This window comes from Protopterus annectens, chromosome 14.part0 (genome assembly GCF_019279795.1).
Source record: "Protopterus annectens isolate FY-2018-M chromosome 14.part0, PAN1.0, whole genome shotgun sequence".
Classification (NCBI taxonomy): Eukaryota; Metazoa; Chordata; order Ceratodontiformes; family Protopteridae; genus Protopterus; species Protopterus annectens.
In genome coordinates, this window is record NC_056748.1 from 86092114 (window position 1) to 86110782 (window position 18669).

Below are 18669 nucleotides of genomic sequence, written 5' to 3' on the forward strand. Positions count from 1 at the left end.
TGGTGACTGATCGTCTCAGTGAGGCTCGGACTGACACCACAGTGGAAGGGGTAGCAATGTCCCAGCGGTTATCTCCTATCCAGGTTCAAGAAATCCGAACAGTGTTACAGGAATTTGTGGGCATGTTCATTGGGAAACTTGGATGCATCCACCCGGTGCAGCATCATGTAGATACAGGACCCCAAAGGCCTATCAAGCAAGCCCATTGCAGGGTGCTTGAGTGAGTCAGACAATCTCTGAGAGTGGAAATACAGGAAATGTTGGAAATGGGAGTAACCCAGGAGTCCAGCAGTCCCTGGGCTTCCCCAGAGATGCTGGTACCAAAGAAGGATGGCAGCACCTGGTTCTGTGTGGACTACAGAAATCTAAACAGTCGTACAGAGTCAGATTCTTACCCCATGCCTATGACAGATGAAGCCTTAAAATAGCAGGGTGGGGCTATGTATCTGACCACTATTATTGTGACCATGGGGTACAGGCAGGTGCCCTTGACTCCCACTGCTAAAGAGAGGTCAGCCTTTGTGATTCCTTTCAGATTATATGAGTTTACAAAGATACCCTTTCAGATGAAAAATGCCGCAGCAACCTTCCAGAGGCTGGTAGATCATATTCTAGCAGGTGCAGGAGATTATGCCCTTACTTATCTGGATGATATTGCTATCTACAGCCATTCCTGGCAAAAACACCTTCAGTATGTCAGAGAGTTCCTAGGCAGACTGCAAAGAGCAGGGTTGAACATTAAGCCCAGTAAGTGTCAGGTGGGTATGGTGGAGGTCTCCTACCTGGGACATAAATTGGGGAGTGGCAAGATCAGACCAGAACCTGCCAAAGTGGAAGCTGTTCAGGTGTGGCCTGCCCCTGTTACCAAAAAGCATGTGAGGGCATTCTTGGGGACAGCAGGGTACTATAGAAAGCTCATTACCAATTACAGTGCAATTGCTGCTCCCCTCACAGACCTGATGAGGAAAAGCAGGCCAGATAAGGTAGTGTGGACTCTAGTCTGTGAGCAGACATTCCAAAAGCTTAAATGGGTTTGGGAGGACCCCCTGTGTTTGCCAATCCAAATTACAGCAAAGAATTTGTGGTGCAGGTGGATGCTTCAAACCATGGGGCGGGGCTGTACTCAGCCAGGTTTCTTCAGAGGTAGAAGAGCATCCAGTTGTATATCTCATCCATAGACTCCACCCAAGGGAGGAATGTTATGCAGCTGTAGAAAAGGAATGTCTAACCATAGTATGAACAGTGCAGAAACTTCAGCCTTATCTGTGTGGAAGGAAATTCACTATGGTTACAGACCACAATCCCTTTACAGGGCAATATCATGCCAGCCAGCAAAATGCCATGTAATTAATATGGAGCCTAGAGTTGAAGGCATATGACATGACAGCGCAGCATCATAGGGGGGTCAGCAATGCCAATGGAGACGGGCTCTCAAGACAGGGTATAGGTTAATGTGTTCCCAGACAGGCCCATTTCTCTCAAGCAACATTTTCCAGGGTCACTTGAAAAACTAGCTTGAGTCTTCAAAGGGGGCAGAGATGTGATGATATGAGGTAATGCCGTCTGTGCCAGGGAGAGTAGGACATTTACTTGTAACATATGCCAGCATAGCTAGCTGCAGTTTTTTAAAGAATTTTATGTCATTTGACTATCATACTGATTTGTACAGATGCTTGTGTTAAAAATGTATTTGTAAAGTTGCTTGTGTTAAAAATACATCAATGGTGGGTCCTGCTGGACAGAAAAGAGATATACATTTATGTCACACACTATTTTTAACTGATTAAATGTATATGTTTTAACAGATAATTCTGGAAGGGAAGAGGTTAATCTCAGTCCAGCTAATTTTGAAAAATAGGTTGAAAATTAAATGGGTTGGTTTAGGCCATAAAGAATTTATCTTACAGGTCTAATTGCAGCCAGAGACAAAAAAGGTCTGGAAAAACTAGGACCAAGAATCTTACAGTATTGTCCTTAGGGGTGAACTAATTGCTACACTGGAAGGGTGGACATTTTTGAAATTGTTTTATAGCTTTCAGATGCTGCAAATGATCTTAGCAAAGCTCAAGGTATGTATTGTACCAGAGTCAGGTGACCAGATGTGATGTCATTCTATAACCGGCACTGAAATGATTCTTTAGATGTTAGTTAGAGATATGACAGAACTCTAGCAGCAGCACTTTGTTTTTTCAAAAACTGACAGGAAAGATCTCTCACAGATATCTCACACAACCACACACATTTCTTTGCTGTAGTAAAAACTCAGCACTCATAATCTTGCCTTGCTGTAGTAAGTAACAAATAGGGAACAGTAATTATTTAGTCAGCCAGGAAAATATAGTGAGATTAGAAAAGTATTATTTTTCTGCATCTGTGTCAATCTATACAACTGTGTTATTTTTTTTTACAGCTCATGTGATTGAAACTCTGGTGTTTATTACAACTAGATATTCAGTATTCTCATGTTTTCTATTTTTTATTTATTACTAAATATTTCTATACCTTTCATTGCAACTGGTAATTTAGAGAATACTTTTAGCATCTTAAGAGTACTTATGCTTATTTTAGTGACACTGTGGCCACTCCTGAAAGCCCTGCTGCATTGGTCAAAGTCTACTATTTGTATTAGTATTAATTGTACTTAGTATAATTGGGTACCCTTGTAAGAGCCTTAGAGTAGCTGATTGGTGGCAGTGCAATTACCTTATAGTCTGGGCAGAGAGGGCATAGCTGGTAAGTCTGTGCCAGCCTTTCCCAGGTGTGCGTGTGTGTGTGTGTGTGTGTGTGTGTGTGTATGTGTGTGTCAGTGTGAAAATCAGATATTAAAGTATGTGTGCCTGCTACTTGGAACAGGGACACAGAGCTCCAAAGTGGTCAGTATGGAGTCTTGTTTGGGGCCTGGAGAGAGAGAGAGAGAGAGTCCAGCCCATATCTGGAGTGTGCCTCCTGTGTGCTCTTAAGGGAAATTGTGCTTGGTGCTGAGAGCTGGATCTGAAAATAGTGTGTGTATCCATTTCTCTTCCTAGTAGCAATCAGTCACTGGTGTCAGTGGTGAGAATTGAGGCTCCTTGATTACTGGCCTGGAGTAGGGACCATAACAAGAAGTATTAGTTATACCTCACCCTTCCTGCCTAGCACCTGTCAGTCTAGCCATATCACTATCAGCCTCTCCTTCCCTCTATCAACATGGTGTCAACAAAACCAACGACCCCAGCATTGATGTGACAAACTTCTTATAGGAAAAATATTTTTGTTTTCTATTGAACACATTATGCATCTTTTATCTAATGCCTTTTTGCACTTTTGACATTTTGATCTGTATATAATACAAAAGAAATTTACAGCAGTGCTATAATGTTGGCTACAGAATAACACCAGTTATGATATTCAGTGCAGCTATGTTAAACCTCTGTTACCCCTCCTCAATATTCCTAAACTTTAGTACCTCAGTATTCAGAATAGGAAATCTAAATGACATCCAGAGTTTTACACCTTTTGGTCCAACCTCCATAAATGCTGTACAGTCTAACTGATCATCTATATATTGATAAATAGCATTTCTGCTTTGCATATCATTTTAGTGTTCCCCTTTACACATAAACTATCCAATTATTTAAGTCAAAACTACACTCACTAAACTGGTTTCAATGAACTGTGTGAGATCCATAAAAAGTCTGCATTCCAGGTAGATCTATGTACGGCATAGACATTTCATGACAAGGTAATTAATAGGTAATTAATCTTACTTTTTTATCTACATCACTTTAACAGTCAGCTTGATCCTAAATCAGGTGCCTTTGCCATTGCAAGCCCTCCTTAACAGAAGTTTAACTTGCTCGGTTTTAAAAAATCATTCACTTTGAAATATGTAGAAATGTTTTATGCACAAAATGAAACTAACTTATGCTATCTTACACATTTGTTGGTCTTGCCCTTACATACAGAAATTCAGAAAATTTCTACATGAAAGTACCCGATTGCCTCAGTTAACTAAGATCACATAACAGACAGCTATTTTAGGCCTTTAAGGTTCATAGAAAGATAACTAAAATCAAATACTTTGCTATTCTAAACATACAGTTCCTAAACAACTTAAAGAACTAAACCTCCCTACCTTTGTATGATACTATCTATTTTTTATACCTCTGGAAAGTACACCTCACTACACAATATAGGTGAAATTATGTCAAACCAATTTTGATATAAGGAGTTAATACCTAATCTAGCTAACTAAAATCACAATACTCTGTACAATGTGCAGCCATTGTGCTACATATACCTAGCTGACTGACCAGTGTAAACATATAAAGAAACACAGTTATAATCACTGTGATACATATACCTAGCTGAGTGACCAGTGTAAATATATAAAGAAACAGTGTTGGCATCATTGTGATACATATACCTAGATGAGTGACCAGTGTAAATATATAAAGAAACAGTGTTGGCATCATTGTGATACACATACATAACTGAGTGACCAGTGTAAACATATAAAAAAACAGAGTTAGCATCACTGTGATACATATACAGAATGGAGTGACCAGTGCGAATATATAAAGAAACAGTGTTGGCATCATTGTGATACATATATATAACTGAGAAACCAGTGTAAATATATAAAGAAACAGTGTTGGCATCATTGTGATACACAAACATAACTGAGTGACCAGTGTAAATATATAAAGAAACAGTGTTATTGTGTTACATATACATAACTGAGTGACCACTGCAAATATATAAAGAAACAGTGTTGGCATCATTGTGATACATATACATAACTGAGTGACCAGTGTAAATATATAAAGAAACAGTGCTATTGTGTTACATATACATAACTGAGTGACCACTGCAAATATATAAAGAAACAGTGTTGGCATCATTGTGATACACATACATAACTGAGTGACCAGTGTAAATATATAAAGAAACAGTGTTGGCATCATTGTGATACACAAACATAACTGAGTGACCAGTGTAAATATATAAAGAAACAGTGTTATTGTGTTACATATACATAACTGAGTGACCACTGCAAATATATAAAGAAACAGTGTTGGCATCATTGTGATACATATACATAACTGAGTGACCAGTGTAAATATATAAAGAAACAGTGTTATTGTGTTACATATACATAACTGAGTGACCACTGCAAATATATAAAGAAACAGTTTTGGCATCATTGTGATACATATACATAACTGAGTGACCAGTGTAAATTTATAAGGAAACAGTGTTGGCATCATTGTGATACACATACATAACTGAGTGACCAGTGTAAATATATAAAGAAACAGTGTTGGCAATTGTGATACACATACATAACTGAGTGACCAGTGTAAATATATAAAGAAACAGTGTTGGCAATTGTGATACACATACATAACTGAGTGACCAGTGTAAATATATAAAGAAACACTGATAGCATCATTGGGATTTTCGTTTAAAATCTGTACTTTTTGTTTTATTTTCTTCTTTTAAAGGAAACTGGGAGGGGGCATCACCCCCCCCCCAAACCCCCCAATGTGCACGGCTGTGCCCCACACACCTTCCCTAACTACATATACCAACTCCAGGGTTGCATGAATTGGGGAGTGGGACACATCCTGGTTATTAGCCTTAAATACTGGTTTTCGATCAAATGAACTTTCGATCAAATGGGTTTAGGTCAAATGGTCTATATATAAAATCGAGTGACCATTGTACATATATAAAGAAACAGTGTTAGCGTCATTGTGATACATATACAAAAGTAAGTGACCGGTGCAAATATATAAAGAAATACTGTTAGCATCATTGTGATACATATACATAACTGAGTGACTGGTGCTAATATATAAAGAAACCCTGTTAGCATAATTGTGATACATATACCTAGCTGAGTGACCAGTCTAAATATATAAAGAAACAGTGATAGCGTCACCGCAAAACATATACATAAAAGAGTGACCAGTGCAAATATATAAAGAAACCCTGTTAGCATCATTGTGATACATATACCTAGCTGAGTGACCAATCTAAATATATAAAGAAACAGTGATAGCGTCACCGCGAAACATATACATAAAAGAGTGACCAGTGCAAATATATAAAGAAACACTGTTAGTATCATTGTGACACACATATATATATATATATATATATATATATATATATATATATATATATATATATATAAACCTGAGTGACCAGTGTACATATATAAAGAAACACTGTTAGCATCATTGTGATACAAATACATTACTGAGTGACCGGTGCAAATATATAAAGAGTCAGTGTTAGCATCATTGTGGTACATATACATAACTGAGTGACCGGTGTAAAGTAAATATATAAAGAAACACTGTTAGTATCATTGTAACAGATATATATATAACTGAGTGACCAATGTACATATGTAAAGAAACACTGTTAGCATCATTGTGATACACATACATTACTGAGTGACAGGTGCAAATATATAAAGAAACAGTGTTAGCATCATTGTGATGCATATATATATATATATATATATATATATATATATATATATATATATATGTATACACACACACACACACATATATATATATATATATATATATATATATATATATATATATATAAAATCAAGTGACCAGTGTAAATATATAAAAAAACAGTGCTGGCAATTATGATACATATACATAACTGAGTGACCAGTGCAAATATGTAAAGAAACAGTGTTAGCATCATTGCGATACATATACATAACTGAGTGACCAGTGAAAATAAATAGAAAAACAGTGTTGGCAATTGTGATACATATACATAACTAAGTGACAGGTGTAAATATATAAAGAAACACTGTTAGCATCATTGTGATACATATACATAACTGAGCGACCAGTGTTAATATATGAAGAAACAGTGTTAGTATCATTGTGATACACATACATAACTGAGTGACCAGTGCAAATATATAAAGAAACACTGTTAGCATCATTGTGATACATATACATAACCAAGTGGCCGGTGTAAATATGTAAAGAAACAGTGTTAGCATCATTTTGATATATATGCATAACTGAGTGACCAGTGTAAATATATAAAGAAAAAGTGTTAGCGTCATTGTGATACATATATATAACAGAGTGACAGTTGTAAATATATGCTAACACTGCTTCTTTATATAGGTACACAGTCACTCAGTTTATTTACATTTGTTGACCGGGAGTTTCTGACTGGACACTCCCGGTCAACAAATGTAAATAAACGGAGTGACAGTTGTAAATATATAAAGAAACAGTGTTAGCATCATTGTGACACATATGCATAACTGAGTGACCAGTGACAATATAGATAAAGAAACAGTGTTGGCAGTTGTGATACACATACATAACTGAGTGACCAGTGCAAATATATAAAGAAACAGTGTTAGCATCATTGCGATACATAAATATATAAAGAAACAATGTTAGCATCATTGTGATACACATGCCTAGCTGAGTGACCAGTCTACATATATAAAGAAACTGTGGTAGCATCATTGTGATATATATACAGAACTGAGTGACCACTGTAAATATATAAAGAAACAGTGTTAGCATCATTGTGATACATATACATAACTGAGTGACCGGTGTAAATATATAAAGAAACAGTGTTGGCAATTGTGATACACATACATAACTGAGTGACCAGTGCAAATATATAAAGAAACAGTGTTAGCATCACTGTGATACATATATATATATATATATATATATATATATATATATATATATATATGTGTGTATATATATAAAGAAACAATGTTAGCATCACTGTGATACATATGCCTAGCTGAGTGACCAGTGTACATATATAAAGAAACTATGGTAGCGTCATTGTGATACATATACAGAACTGAGTGACCAGTGTAAATATATAAAGAAACAGTGTTAGCATCATTGTTATACATATATATAACTGAGTGACCAGTGTATATATATATATACACACATATATAAAGAAACAGTGCTAGCACCTTTGTGATACATCTAACTGATTGACCAGTGTACATATAAAAAGAAACAGTTTTAGCATCATTGTGATACATATTGATAACTGAGTGACCGGTGTAAATATATAAAGAAACAGTGTTAGCATCATTGTGATACATATATATATATATATATATATATATATATGTATGTGTGTGTGTGTGGATCTACTACTATTCACCGAAAGCACATTTCACCGAAAATCAAATTAGAGTGCACTTTTCAAAGAAAGCTCATTTCACCGAAAACACAATTCACAGAAACACATTTCACCGAAAGTTGTAGATGGCCTTTATCCCACTGTAGTGTGACCCTGGAGTTAGTATATATAGTAAGGGGGGTGTGGGGGGCACCACCCTCCACATGGGGGGTGTGGGGGGCGTAAACCCCCCCACATATTTTATGTATATATTATTGTCAGAGAACAGTAATATATTGCAATTGCATGTATTTATGTATATAATTCAAAGTATTTAAAATATGTGGGAGGCTGCACCCCCCACACCCCCCAAGTGGGGGGGTGGTGCCCTCCACACCACCCCTTACTATATATACTAACTCCAGGGTCGCACTACAGTGGGAAAAGGCCATCTACAACTTTCGGTGAAATGTGTTTCGGTGAATTGTGTTTTCGGTGAAATGTGCATGATGAAATGTGTTTCAGTGAAATGTGCTTTCGGTGAATAGTAGTAGATCCATATATATATATATAAAATCCAGTGACCAGTGTACATATATAAAGAAGTAGTGTTAGAGTCATTGTGATGCATATGAAAAAGTAAGTGACCGGTGCAAATATATAAAATAACACTGTTAGCATCAATGTGATATATATACATAACTGAGTGACCATTGCAAATATATAAAGAAACACTGTTAGCATCATTGTGATACATATACCTAGCTGAGTGACCAATGTAAATATATAAAGAAACAGTGATAGCGTCATTGTGATACATATACCTAACCGAGTGACCAGTGTACATATATAAAGAAACAGAGTTAGCATCATTGTGGTGCATACACATATCTGCGTGACCAGTGGAAATATATATAGAAACAGTTTTAGCATCATTGTGATACATATACATGACTGAGTGACCGGTGCAAATATATAAAGAAACATTGTTAACATCATTGTGATACATATACATAACTGAGTGACCAGTATAAATATATAAAGAAACAGTGTTAGCATCATTGTGATACACACACACATATATATATATATATATATATATATATATATATATATATATATATATAAAATTGTGTCCAGTGTAAATATATAAAGAAACAGTGTTAGCATCATTGTGATACATATATATAACTGAGTGACCAGTGTAAATATATAAAGAAACAGTGTTAGCATCATTGTGATACATAGCTATATAAAGAAACAATGTTAGCATCATTTTGATACATATACAGAACTGAGTGACCAGTGTAAATATATAAAGAAACAGTGTTAGCGTCATTGTGATACATATATATATTGTCAGAAAAATATGTATTAATGTATTAGTAATATGCTTAGTGCATTTAGAGCTTGAAAAGGGTTAACACATTTATTCTATTTCATACTGCATAAATCTGTACAAACTGCAGATGCTTTCTGACCTTGTATTGTTAGCTAAAATCTTGCTTGTGCCTTGGAGATTTACTGAGAAGCAAATGATTCCTGCTTATGTTAGGAAAATAATGAATAGAACAATACTACTTGTATGAAACTTAGACAAGAAGTTCCGCTTGTGCTGTGATAAAATACACAGCTGTAGAAGCTATAGATAATTAGGACAAAGCCTGCTTGAAAATATGAACTGCAATCAGCATTTGCTTGTATCTGAGTTAGAAAAGTACCTTGAAATGTAACAATGTACAATAGAAGCCTGTAAACGGATTAGTGCCCACCAAGGCCCGGTTGTTTTTCTCAAAAAGTTGCTCAGAAATCTAGTCATGTCAGCAGAAAATCTGAGTAACATCTGCTGTAGAACAATACTGAAAGTTGTGTTTGATTACGTCAGCCATAGAAGGCCATGTCTTGTAAAACAGTATAAGAATAGCATGTTTCCTGTTAGTAGTTAGGCAAAATCCTGTATTTGCATGTTTTTGTCTCCTTGCAGCTAGTTATTAAATGTGCCTTAACTGAACCTTACGTGTGTATATATATATATAAAATCGAGTGACCAGTGTAAATATATAAAGAAACAGTGTTAGCATCATTGTGATACATATACAGAGCTGAGTGGCTAATGCAAATTTATAAGGAATGTGACCTTAATGAAAATGTTGGTTTAAAGTGAAACTGAGAAGCAACTAGTTTTGCAATGATATCTTGAAAAGTTGGCGCTGCCTTGTGGTCTGGGACATAGCTAAACTAGTGTTTTGATATATTCACCAACCTGGTAAAAAAGTTAAATAAAGAGACAAACAAAATTAAATTAAATAAATAAAGCTGCTGCTTTTGTTAGATATTACATAATTGCTGAATAGAATTCTTTGCAGGCTATAACCACTCCTAAAATGTCATCATTAGTCTCACGAGACCTTAAGATTCGTACATTATCAGGAAAGTTCACAAAGAGCTTTTTCCAACGAAGGCATGTGCAACTGTTTTCATACTGACTGCGGTATAACTTTATTTCATAATATAAACAGAGGCAATCTTGCAGATGTAATTAATGGGATTCCATTTGAGATACACAGTTTTGTATACTGAATCATCTGTTTGTAGGCTAGGTATCCTGCAGACTGTCTGTTGTGTTATTACAAAGTCTGCCATCTTCTTACCCACTGGATTTACTGTTGAAACTGTTACTGATCACCTGCTGTCATGCTTACTATTCATTGGGTAGTTCAAACGAATAGAACAACAGCGAATCCAAAAAACGACCACTGACAACTCTGACACGTCGAAGAACACCAATTTAATACGTGAAGCATTTTTTGTCTCTAAAATAGTAGACTTCCTCAGACATGTAACAACAGAAACTCTGTGTTTAAATATTCAACCCTTGCTAAATTGACCAATCACATAGTGTCAAATAAAAAAACGTCACTGCTTACATAAAATAATGCAATATAGTCATCTCGCATTCTTGATTTAGTAATACAACAAACACTGGTTTGAATAAAAATATTCACAACACATTCTAACCTAAAACCATGAATACAATAATGAATCGATAAGTGAAAAACTAAAAAAGGAAGAAAATGTAGAGTTAAAAAATTAACTTTTGCATCACGCCATACAAATTATATTAGATTTAAAACAATATTGGAGATTCTTTAACGAATTAAACTTTTCAGCTTAAGAATACAAGAAATTGATGTAATTTATTGATTGGTCAATTTAGCAAGGGTTGAATATTTAAACACAGAGTTTCTGTTGTTACTTGTTTGAGGAAGTCTACTGTTTAGAGATGAAAAATGCTTCACGTATTAAATTGATGTTCTTCGACATGTCGGAGTTGTCAGTGGTCGTTTTTTGGATATGCCTAATATTCATATATAATACTTACTATTCATGTTATTCAAGTTTTCATTGTTATAAAACTAATAAAGGAATATGCGTCAAAGTTACAATTCATTCCATTGGGATGTTAGAATTGTTTTATTGTTTACAATGCTCAAGAAAATTAAATCTTACAAATGTGGAAGAGGGCAAGATGTTTAATTCTGGGTGGTAGGCAGTGGACAATTCATCCCTAAAAAGAGACTCTTGCTCCTAGAGGGTTTGACTGGTTAAATGAATAAATAGGTGGGTAGACAGATAGATAGATAGATAGATAGATAGATAGATAGATAGATAGATAGATAGATAGATAGATAGATAGATAGAGCAAGCTGTATGCAAAGGTAGGTGCAATGCACAGAAAACAACAACACTTTCTCAAAAGCCAGTCTTGCAGGACTATGCTTCTGTGAAACAGACTGTAAAGCCAAGTTTATTCTCAGGAGCATGTCCTCCTGCATTCATGCTGAGCATACACCCCAATATACCAGCCTGTCATACCCCCACATATTCACACTGACTGCTCTACAGAGATAGGAACATAACAGCCTTCATGATTTGTTGCTGCATTCTTAATATATCAGTGCCCACCTCAGCTGTCTGAACAGTCAGTAACTTCCATTCATATACTGCCTAAATGTTAGAGATTGCAGTTCCAAAAATTCATGATGTTTAGTTACACATGCTTTCTGAGTAATGAAATAGATAACCATTTGTGGTATGACATGCAACACCATTTGTTTCAATACAATGAACATGAAAATTCTGCTAGCTCTTGATGTAATTGCCTTATAATCCCCATCCGGCACAGTTTGACATTTGCACTTTTAACTCAGATGTTTGCTTTTGAAAAATATAATTCTCAACAGGGTACAACTACCTTTATCTATGGTACTGAGTTCTTCTGGATGCTGTCTTTCACCAACGATCACCTTATTCATGTAAATATATTCTTCATCGCACCCTGCAAAACACCAACAGCAAAAAGGAACCTGTTAACTGCAAGCCAGTACAACCTTTTGCAAATCTGTTGTTTCTCACTCTGCATCCTGATTAATTTCAAATAATTATTACAGCATAAAAGCATGTGAAAGTAATGAAAGTATATTTAAAACTGCAACAGCAGAAAAATACTGCAAGAGTAAGGGGCGTGTATATCTGTGGCGAGAAGAGTAAGGGGTGTGTATATCTGCGGCGAGAAGAGTAAGGGGTGTGTATATCTGTGGCAAAAAGAGTAAGGGGCGTGTATATCTGTGGCGAAAAGAGTAAGGGGCGTGTATATCTGTGGCGAAAAGAGTAAGGGGTGTGTATATCTGTGGCGAAAAGAGTAAGGGGCGTGTATATCTGTGGCGAAAAGAGTAAGGGGCGTGTATATCTGTGGGGAGAAGAGTAAGGGGCGTGTATATCTGTGGCGAAAAGAGTAAGCGGCGTGTATATCTGTGGCGAAAAGAGTAAGGGGCGTGTATATCTGTGGCGAAAAGAGTAAGGGGCGTGTATATCTGTGGGGAGAAGAGTAAGGGGCGTGTATATCTGTGGCGAAAAGAGTAAGGGGCGTGTATATCTGTGGCGAAAAGAGTAAGGGGCGTGTATATCTGTGGGGAGAAGAGTAAGGGGCATGTATATCTGTGGGGAGAAGAGTAAGGGGCGTGTATATCTGTGGGGAGAAGAGTAAGGGGCGTGTATATCTGTGGCGAGAAGAGTAAGGGGTGTGTATATCTGTGGCGAAAAGAGTAAGGGGCGTGTATATCTGTGGTGAGAAGAGTAAGGGGCGTGTATATCTGTGGCGAGAAGAGTAAGGGGCGTGTATATCTGTGGCGAGAAGAGTAAGGGGCATGTATATCTGTGGCGAGAAGAGTAAGGGGCATGTATATCTGTGGCGAGAAGAGTAAGGGGCGTGTATATCTGTGGCGAGAAGAGTAAGGGGCATATATATCTGTGGCGAGAACAGTGCATGCATGACTCAAGAAAATAGTGAAGGAATTAACACAGCAGTGTGTTCTCTTTGGCTAAAATATCTTTAAAGTTAATTATACTATGAAGACAGGTGTTGCTACAGGTGGAAACTAGCCAGCATCACTGTGTAACTATGTTGCAATGAATAGCTTTTGTCTGTGTCATGATGTCACAACAGCAACTGATAGCTTCCATCTGTGTCAGTGATGCCATTACAACAATTAGCAGCTTTCATCTAGGTGGATGGTCAAGACTGTTGTGTTCTTAACTGCTTGTGCTTTAGAACAATTTATTTGTTTTAAATACAGGTGGTTCCTGTACCACAAAGAATAGTTAGTTAAATGTATTCAACCACTCAGCAAATAAAATGCCAAGTGCAATAACTGACTGCATCTCTCGTCTCATGATTACATAATTACATTTTACATATCTGTCCCTAAGATACTTTGTCAGTTACTGAAAACGGCAGAACTCACTGGTGGGTGTGCTGCATATGGAAGTGATAGCAAAAAAGTACAGTTGTGTACCTTCCATAAATGTAGATGTTCGAGTGTATTCACTGTTGCAGTCATTACACTTGGGTTATCCTGTTGGCAGGCTACCCGCAGTCGGCCTGAATTCCAAAGTCTTGGTCCGGCGTCGGTTGCTGTCGCCTCCTTCCTGACGTCAGTGCACCAGGGGTATAAAAGATGCAGCCGACACCATTTTCTTCAGTTTTTCTTGCCCCAGATGTCAGGTGCCCCCACAATGGTAGACTAAAATTTATGCCAATAAAATGCATGCACTAAAGTAAACATTTCCTTCATCTAACAGCAAATATACCACATAGGTTGTATAGGGTAGAGATGTACAGATAAGTCCCAGCAAAGAAAAGGGGGATGGTGGGTGGGTAACCTGGACTGCAACAGTGAATACACTCAAACATCTACATTTATGATAGGTACACAACTGTACTATGTTCATCGTGTTTCACTGTTACAGTCATTACACTTGGGTTGAATTCCAAAGCTGAGGTTGGGTGGCTGGATCTAAATAGGATTAGGAGGGGCTATAAGGCCCTGCAGAACTGCAGTGGCAAAGCCTGCTCTGGATTTAGAGTAGAGAGGTAAGTGGTAGTGCTTGGTAAAAGTGTGCACTGAACTCCAAGTTGCAGCCTCTAAAATGTCTTTGGTTGGTACTCCTCTGAGGAAGGCTGCTAAAGTCGCTGCTGCTCTGGTTGAATGTGGCCTAATGCCCTTAGGCACTGATTTGCCATGTTGTGCATAGCAGAAATGAATGCAGTGACCTATCCATTTTGAAATAGTCTGCTTAGAGATAGCTTTTCCTTGTGATCCTGCAGCATATGCCACTAAGAGTTGTTCAGTCTTTCTGAAAGCTTTAGTTCTGTCCAAGTAGAAGCGTAGCTGTCTATGTCCAAAGAATGTAGAAGTCTCTCACCCTTATTCTGTGGGTATGGATAAAAAGTAGGCAAATGAATGGTTTGGTTAAGGGCCACACTGGACACTACCTTAGGCATAAATATCGGGTTCGTCCTCAGAGAAACCCTGTCTGGATGGAAAATGATAAAAGGTTCCACAGCCATGAGTGCCTGTAACTCTGAGACTCATCTTGCAGAGGTTATTGCTAGGAGCAGAGCTGTTTTCCATGATAAGAACTTTATCTCAGCTTTATTGGCTGGCTCAAATGGTGGCAGTGTGGGTTTTTCCAAGACATAGTTGAGGTCCCATGCAGATACTGGTGCTCTCCTTGGGGGTCCTATATTTTTGGCCCCTCTGAGGTACTGCCTTAGCAATGGATGAGAAAAAAATAGGTGGTTCCATATTGTAATGAGCTGAAATGGCAGAGGCATGGATTTTAATTAATGGAAAGGATAGGCCTTTATCCAACATCTCAGTTAGGTATTGTAAAATCTGAGGAATATTTGGTACAAACGTGTCAATTCCTTGTGCCTGGTTCCAAACACAGAATCTCTTCCATTTTTCTGCATAAGATTTTCTGGTACTGGGCCTCCTGGCCTCCAAAATAACATCCATCACTGCTTTAGAGAGAGGTGTGTCCTGAATAGCTACATTATCCGCCATGCTGCCATATTTAGGGTCCTGAGTTGGCTGTGCAGGATCTGATTGTTTTGTTGGGTCAGTAAGTGAGGAATTAGAGGTAATGTCCAGGCTGGGCCTTGAGACAAGCTCTTTAGGATTGGGTACCAGTGCTGGTGGGGCCAGTCTGGGGCAATCAGAATCATTTTTGGCTTCTCTTGTCTGACCTTTAGGAGTACCTTGGGGAGGAGAGGCAGAGGAGGAAAGGCATAAACTGTTAGGGTTTCCCAGCTGAAGGATAAGACATCCACTTTCCATGTTTGCTTGTGATAAGTCCTTGTGCAGAATCTCTGTAGTTGGCAGTTGTGGGGGGAGGCAAATAGATCTATGTCTGGGCATCCCCATTCCTTTGTTATCATGCTGAAGACTTGTGGATCCAGTTTCCACTTGTGGGGATCCGTGAGGTTTCTGCTTAATTCGTCTGCCAAAGTTTTTATCTTTCCTGGCAGGAATTGTGCTTGCAGGTGTACTTGATAAGTCAATGGTGTGTCCCACAAAGTCATGGCTTGTCTGCAGAGGGGGTAGGAATGTGTGCCTCCCTGCTTGTTTATATACCACATGACTGTAGTATTGTCCGTCCTTATCAGTAGTTGTCCTGGATGAAGTAGATCCTTGAAAGCTGTCAGGGCATTCTGAACAGATAGCATCTCTTTTTGATTGATATGAAGATGTCTTTGGCTTGTGGGCCATGTGCCCTGAATACATTTTCCTGCCATGTGGGCCCCCGAGGCATAATCTATTGCATCCGTTGTTATTGACTGTCTGGCTGTGGGTTGGTTGAATGGCTGTCCACTGTTGTGGTGACAGGCCTGTGCCCACCATCGAAACTCCTGCTGCAGGCAAGGAAGGAGGGTAATTAATGTTTCCAGGCTGTGGCAATGTTGAGTCCAAACACTTTTTAGATACCATTGTAGTTTCCTCATATGCAGTCTGGCATATGGAATTAGTAGAATGCAGGATGCCATGAAGCCCAAAGCCTGCAGAATTTTTCTTGCAGATAACTGGGTCTTTGTTGCCAACATCTTAAAGTAAGAGGTCAGTTGCCTTTGTTTGTCTGGCATGAGATAAGCCATCTGGGCAGTTGTATTTAAGCTTGCACCCAGGAATATTATCTCTTGAGAGGGTACTAGTTTTAATTTCTTTTCGTTTACTGTGTACCCTAGGCAAATTAATAATCTTTTTACAAACGCCAGATGTTTTAGTAGAATGTCCTTGTTCTCTGCTTGAATAAGGCAGTCGTCCAAGTAAGGATATATTTGAATTCCTCTTTGTCTGCAAAATGCAATTACTGGTGCCAGGCATTTTGTGAAGACCCTAGGCACAGTAGATAAGCCAAAGGGCACTACAGAGAATTGGTAGTGCATTGAGCCAGCTATGAATCTGAGGTATCTTCTGCAAGATTGTCTGATTGGTACATGCAGGTATGCCTCTTTTAGGTCGAAAGTTACAAGCCAAGCCTTCTTGCCCAGCATGGGAAGAAGCTGCTGCAGAGTCAACATTTTGAATTTTGGAACATCCAGAAAAGTATTTAGAATAGACAGGTCCAGTATTGGTTTCCAGGCTTTGTCCTTTCTGGGTACCAAGAAAAGTCTTGAGTAAAATCCTTGTCCCTGCTCTTGTTGTGGTACTTGCTGAATGGCCCTCATGTCCATGAGGGATGAAACTTGTTTTTGCACCTCTGCCCATTGATTGTGTGGCAGGTCTGGCATACCTTTTGCCCTTGGCAGGGTGTGAAAGTGGAACCTGTAGCCCTGGGACACTATATTCAAGACCCATTTGTCCTGGGTGATCCTGTGCCAATTCTGAGAAAAAAGTGCTAGTTTTCCCCCCAAGGGGGCTGCCAAAAGATAAGTGCTTGGTGCTGGCAGAGAAAAGTCATTGGGACTGCTTCCTGTATGGCTGTGATTTGTCTTCTCCACTTTTGGAGGTAGAAGTGCCCCACTGTTTAGGCCTGTATGAGCCCTGGGGCTGAGATCTGCCTCTGGGGCATCTGTACCTGTCTCTTTATGGCCTGTCTGACACTGGATAGGACCAATTCTTCGTAGGCCAGTTCCTGCTAAATCTGGGTGGCTGTACCTGTACGAAATACTTTACTGTTTGCATAGATTTCACTTTGTCCTCCATTTTCTTCAACACCTCTTCTGCTTTTACACCAAATAAAGTATCATGCTGTAATGGAACATCTAATAATTTTGCTTTAACATGATCAGGCAGATTCTGTTCCTTTAACCAAGCATGCCTCCTAATGACAGAACCCGTAACTGCAGCCCTGCAAGAGGCCTCCAGAGAATCAAAACCACATTGCAAATGTATGCTTTCCCACTTGTTCACTTGTTCAGTTGCATGCAATAAATCCTGCATTTCCTTATGTTCTGCACAATCAGAATTAGTCAACATTTTCTGTTTAAGCAGTGAAATTAAGTATTGCTGATATTTAAGCATATGAAATTGATAGTTTAAAGCTCTCACAGCCAAAGTAGCAGAAGTGTAAACTTTTTTCCCCCATCTGTCTAGTGACGCTGAGAAATGGTTTCTGGGTCAGCAGCAGGGTTTTTATAAAGAAATTTATGTGAATCCGGAACCCTGTAGTATCTGTCTGGTTTAACAGGGGCAAGAGTCAGGAGAAAGGCTGGACTCTGAAAATACATCATCCACAATGTCTAACACAGGGGGAATAGCAAGAGGCCTGTGCTGAGGTAGTAAAAGAAAATCTCTAAGCCTTTTCTTTGATTCTGAGTAGTATTGGCTCTCCCAGTGGAAATGCTCTCTCATGGTATGCAGTATTTCCCCAAAAGAATAATCCTCAGGAGGAGAGGCTGAAGGGATAGATTCTTCAGCATCAGATTCCTCATAGGGAGGAAGAGAGTATTCCTGCTCAGAGGAGGAGTCAGAGGAAATGGAAACCTGATCTGAAGATTCATATTCTGTCTCTTGCCTAGACCTCTTATCAGGAGGGGGATTGGAACCCCTGATCAAAGTAATTAGGTCTTCGGCCATTTTGAGCATCTGTTTTTTAGGCATGGAAGTCTGTCCAGGAGAATGCTGTACTTGTTTCTTTGTCTTTAGAGCTGCTTTAGTCTTTGCCTTTGAAGCTGAGGTT

General features: G+C 38.4%; 1 protein-coding gene across 3 annotated transcripts in view; it reads right to left on the reverse strand.

The window, feature by feature from the left end:
* AFAP1L2 (actin filament associated protein 1 like 2) overlaps nt 1-18669 on the reverse strand; it is a 2783820-nt gene that overhangs the window by 1784357 nt on the left and 980794 nt on the right. For all 3 annotated transcript variants that reach the window (XM_044055822.1, XM_044055821.1, XM_044055820.1), the window contains exon 4: nt 12401-12484. In XM_044055822.1, coding sequence (XP_043911757.1) covers nt 12401-12484 — 84 coding nt within the window. The remainder of the gene's footprint in view (nt 1-12400; nt 12485-18669) is intronic.